The sequence below is a fragment of the Corticium candelabrum genome, chromosome 7 (genome assembly GCF_963422355.1).
Source record: "Corticium candelabrum chromosome 7, ooCorCand1.1, whole genome shotgun sequence".
In the NCBI taxonomy this organism is placed as follows: Eukaryota; Metazoa; Porifera; class Homoscleromorpha; order Homosclerophorida; family Plakinidae; genus Corticium; species Corticium candelabrum.
The window spans coordinates 953,664-958,663 of record NC_085091.1 but is presented as its reverse complement, the minus strand read 5'-3'; the positions used below and the strand labels follow the sequence as shown (position 1 = coordinate 958,663).

General features: G+C 44.6%; 3 protein-coding genes across 3 annotated transcripts in view; 2 read left to right on the top strand and 1 right to left on the bottom strand.

Moving 5' to 3' along the window:
- LOC134182782 (kazrin-like) overlaps positions 1–2,990 on the top strand; it is a 10,035-nt gene extending 7,045 nt beyond the window's left edge. Inside the window, exons 8-9 of the mRNA XM_062650219.1 lie at positions 2,469–2,604; positions 2,719–2,990. Of these exons, the coding sequence (XP_062506203.1) occupies positions 2,469–2,604; positions 2,719–2,814 (232 nt within the window). The 3' untranslated portion in view covers positions 2,815–2,990. The remainder of the gene's footprint in view (positions 1–2,468; positions 2,605–2,718) is intronic.
- Positions 2,831–4,524, bottom strand: LOC134182785 (OTU domain-containing protein 3-like). The gene is made up of 3 exons (XM_062650222.1): positions 4,328–4,524; positions 3,905–4,053; positions 2,831–3,748 (listed from the first exon to the last, which is right to left on the bottom strand). The coding sequence occupies exons 1-3, from the start codon at positions 4,483–4,485 to the stop codon at positions 2,916–2,918; spliced, it is 1,140 nt and encodes a 379-aa protein (XP_062506206.1). The 5' UTR covers positions 4,486–4,524; the 3' UTR covers positions 2,831–2,915.
- Positions 4,525–4,531: 7 nt separating this feature from the next.
- Positions 4,532–5,000, top strand: part of LOC134182783 (nucleolar complex protein 2 homolog) — a 12,556-nt gene continuing 12,087 nt past the window's right edge. The window contains exons 1-2 of the mRNA XM_062650220.1: positions 4,532–4,599; positions 4,655–5,000. Of these exons, the coding sequence (XP_062506204.1) occupies positions 4,565–4,599; positions 4,655–5,000 (381 nt within the window). The 5' untranslated portion in view covers positions 4,532–4,564. The remainder of the gene's footprint in view (positions 4,600–4,654) is intronic.

Sequence of the window (5,000 nt, the reverse complement as noted above, 5' to 3'; positions counted from 1 at the left end):
TATTTTCGACATTTTTGGCCGGTTACTTCGTATTTACTTGACAAGACGTCACTGCCTCGTTCGGACAGGCTTCGCCTTAATGTATCATCACTTTTCATTCAATCAGTCAGAAATCATTTTACTCAGGACACCCAGACAACATTCCACCACAATAAGAGAGTCCAATAAGACAGTCAAACTTCCTGTCAACTGGAGTCTCATTATAAGCAAATATTTGAGAAATCTGTGTGGCAGTCAGCTTCGATTACTTGTTTACAGTTACCTGACCTTCATGGGTCAACGATAATCGTCGACAGTTACTCATGCATACGAAGTGTGCTCTTGTCTGCATGCCCCCTCCCCCTCCCCTAAGGAGTGTACATAAAATGATAATCATATGAAGGTATTTCTAATGTCCATCGTATTATAATAATTACATAATTAGAAGCCCTTTCGAAGATTAATATGCACATTGTGTTGTTGTGGCTGACACTCTTCCATTGTCGTTAACCTTCCGCACGAGACAAAGCTGGCGAAGAGAAAAGCGTTCACAAACTGCTGGTACAGTACCCCCTTCCCCCCTATCGTAACCTTTGTACACTTGAGTAAATGTTGACAATTATGGATGACTCCTAAAGGGTCAGTATATATGGTTTTGAGGCACCAGGTGTCATTGTAAACAAGTAATTACAGCCGACTGCCACACAGCTTTCTCAAATAGTTGCTTGTAATGAGACCAGTGGCATAGCGAGGTGTAGTCAGTTGCTTCGGAGAGCAGAGATATGGTCCACAGCAATACCTCACTTTTCAACATTAGTCAGTGATCACTTGACGCTCGCATAGCAGACTAGCACACCAGCCGAAACGCTTATTATCAGTGAACATTATGTGTATTATACCTACTGTATGTACACTACTGTATGGTACCCGTGTATATTAACTGAATTTCTCGAGTACAAGGATACCAGAACTTTAAGAGATCAGAGACTGGTGGATACTCAGATAAAGAAATGGACCATGCCCCTTTGCCGGCTGCTTCGTGTGCGACTTTTTCATGTCTGGCTACGCCTCTAGAGATTCTAGTTGACAGGAAGTTTGACTGTCTGATAGGACTCTCTTATTGTGGTGGAATGTTGTCTGCACGTCAAAGTAAGCTGTTTCTGACTGATTGAATGAAAAGTGATGATACATTAAGCGAAGCCTGTGTGTAATGAGGCAGTCACGTCTTGAAGTAAATACGAAGTAAGCGGTCCAAATATGTCGAAAATAAGTTTAGAGATATCTAATTGATCGCGTGGGTAAAGATGTTGTGGTGTGCACATAATGATGTTACATGTTATATATAACGTTGGCTGGTTTTATCAGGGTACTGCCCACCGTCGGGCCCGACCATCACTCTACATGTTCCGACCACCACTATATATTTTAGCTAGTGTTTTGCTTGCTCCAATGGATGGCAATTGTCTAACCATGCCGTAGTATAAACATGAGACTGGGCAACATAGCCCTGACTGTTGACAGAATTTGCAGCTTTCTTACGTCTGGTCTGTCAGATCATGGCCCATCAACAGTGCGATATGTTTTCGCTTTCTTGTCTGTTTTGTGACAACGCTTGGTTGTTCGGGAGTTTGTACTTCTTTCCCGGATATCTGAAATAGAAATAGACCATGCCCCTTAATGCAGCGGACACCCAACCAACACTCCTAATCCTGGGCAGAACACTGTTTATCATTATGGTGTTAGTGGCAGGAAATTAGTTGTCAGTGAGACTATGGATGGGGTGTCTGTCCCGTTGTGGTTTTTATTGATTGTACGTTGGAAATTTGAAGAGTTGCTGATCAATTGGGATGTGAGCTGCGTTGCACACGTGCGCACGCACACAGTGACAGATGCGTGCACACACGCACACAAACACATGCATGCACACACACACACACACACACACACACACACACACACACACACACACATGCACATGCACACACACGCACATGCACACACGCACATGCACACACGCACATGCACACACGCACATGCACACACACACATGCACACACACACATGCACACACACGCACATGCACAAACACACACGCACACACACGCACACAGGTTATTGGGTCTGTTACACTTGTAGAGTGCAAGACGAATAGTAGAGTCATAACGCTCGATCTCAAGTAGACATACGAACTGTCGTATCCTTTCACATACATTCACTGATGGCTGTTGTCTTCCATCTAATGCTCTACAATGCATGAAACATAGAATGTTTCAATATGCAGCCTCCGTGCATCGACGCATTCCAACATCACGTGACCATCAGCGATATCATCTCACCACAGTACATGAGGGTCTTAGAGACGCTAGGTGTGTATGTATGTATGTATGTATGTATGTATGTATGTATGATTGTAATATGTGTGTCTCTATATACAACGTGGGCGGTCATTTATTTATGTATGTACATCATTCATGTCGTTTTGTTTATAGAGAGTCGATTGCTCGATTGATCATCGACGAAGCCGTAACGAGCAAGCAAGGCAGAAAGAAACCGGCCGCCTCACTTGGCCGTGCAGTCAACCGGATAGAAGAAGAGAGAAATAAGAACAAGAAACGAGCGTTCAAGGTATGCGGTGTGGAGGCTACCCACTTGACACACACACACACACACACACACACACACACACACACACACACACACACACACACACACACACACACTCAATATCTCTTCATTTAGGGCTCTCTCGGACGCGCATTCGGACGACGAGGGAAAGACACGAACGATAGCTTTATGAACGACGTCGGATTAGAGTTAGAGACGACTGTCGTGTAAGATGTAGAGACGCTCGTGGGGGGAGGGGTTACGAGCATCAGGCTCAAGATCAGTTTTATCTTGTTTTTTAATTTGCTGTATGACAAAGCTGTACAAAGGTGTTAGATAGACAGCGTTTCCATTGCCGCTGTCGTTCTATCGAGATCTCTCATATTATTGTCTTGTTGACTACTCAATTGGTGGTGGCTCGTACGCGCTCGCCCTCTTTGCTCGTCGAGTCTCCTCTCTTTCCTCTCTCGTTTCGCCTTCTCTTTTCGTTGTCTGTTGGACAGGTGTCTACTCTCGTCATGCAGTCTCTCTCTCGGTTTTCCAGGTTTGTTCTTACTATCCATTTGCGAACTATTCATGACAGCATTGCCTCCCTTGTTTGCTTCCACAGACAAGGCACATGCAGTTGCTCTTGAGGACTCCATTGTTTGACTACTTTCGAGTTTGGGTTCTTGTGTCACACTGTGGGGCTCGTGTGATGATGTCGATGCCTCTTGTATATCCATAAGTTGAAGGATCATACTGATAGTCGCATCGACATCGAAACTCGTGTCCACAAGTGTTTGCTCGATGAGCGAGACGTCTCTGCATTGAGTGGCAGATGTCACGGTCTCGATCATTGTTCCCTCCATTTCGTTTGTTTCCACACTTGATTTGACTTTATGTCTTGATTGGTGTCTAGCTTTCTTGTCTGACTTCGTTGGCAGCTTTTCGTGTTCTACCACTCCAGGTCCGACGCCCGGGTCAGTGATCCTTCTCACTGATGAGTAGTGGTCGCCGTTATGGTATGACACATGTAGCTCTCGTGCTGATGGACTGTCTGAAGCTGTGACCTGCAGGCAGGGCTCGTTGAAACGATGGATTATGATGTTGACATTGTGGAGGCAAGAGAATGCGACTAGCGCATCGTTGCCTCCGAATGTCCCATTTTGAGCAAGATTTCTCACTAGAATTTGGTAAGCAAGTGAGGGAGTGATAGAGAGGAAATAGTAGATGAACAAAAAGTAATGCAATCGTGCGCTCACACAGACATTAAACAAACAGATAGACAGATAGGCAGACACATAGACAGACAGACAGACAGACAAATGTATTGTATTACCATATCTCTCAAATGGTTGTCCGTCTTCTACAAAAGGCTCGAATTCACTTCTGTGCTGTATAATGTAATCAACCGTCTCTCTCCTGTGTCGCATGTGTTCGCTCATGTCACCCTCAAGCTGGTCTGCCAAAGCACGAAACAAGCAGTTTCTGTGACAGAGGAAGGAAGAACAACTGATGATATGGTAGAAACAGACAGACAGACAAACAGGCAGACAAACACACACACAGACAGACAAACACACACAGACAGACAAACACACACACAGACAGACAAACACACACACAGACAGACAAACACACACAGACAGACAAACACACAGACAGACAGACAGACAGACAAACAAAAAAGCACACAGACACATAGACAGACAGACAGATAGATCAGAGAATAGACAGACGAATGAAAGTGCACTAGGCTAACCCGTCGCCAGGAATGTCTTTCAACTTGAGTCCTTGTGTTGCAAGTTGATTAGAAAATCCAACGAAATTTTCATCTCCCTCCAAGTATCCGTGTTTTCTCGCCTGTCTCTCCTTCCTCAACGCGTCCCGTTTAGCTCTCTCTTCTCTCTTGTGAGCCATTCGTTTGAGTCCTCAAGTTGTGCAATCTAGAGACGGGCATGCTAACGCGCGTTAGCAAATAGCAGCGCGCGTTACGAAAATGGCAACAACAGTTCCGAAGAAGCGTGCCAGGCCGTCAGTGAATTTCTCATATTCCTTTGCAGTGAAGAAATTCTTGTTTTTTGTACAGGTCGAAGAAAAAAATCAAAGACATGGACGTTGACGAATTCATGTCTACAGGCTTTCTGAACTCTGACGATGAAGCAGAAGAGCAAATAGAAGAGAAAAACGCGCCCTTAGAGAAGAAAAAGAAGAAGAAACCCGTTGCAGTTAAAGGAGGGAGCCATAAGGATGACTTGGCTGAGCTTGAGAAGACTGACCCAGAATTCTTTCAATTCTTGAAGAGCAATGATCAGAAACTGTTGGAATTCAGTGAATCTGATGAATCAGAGGAAGACGAGTATGAAGAGGATGAGAGAGAAATGGAGAAGAAGGTGAAGGATGGTGGAGAGGAGGAACCTGAGAAAGATGATGAG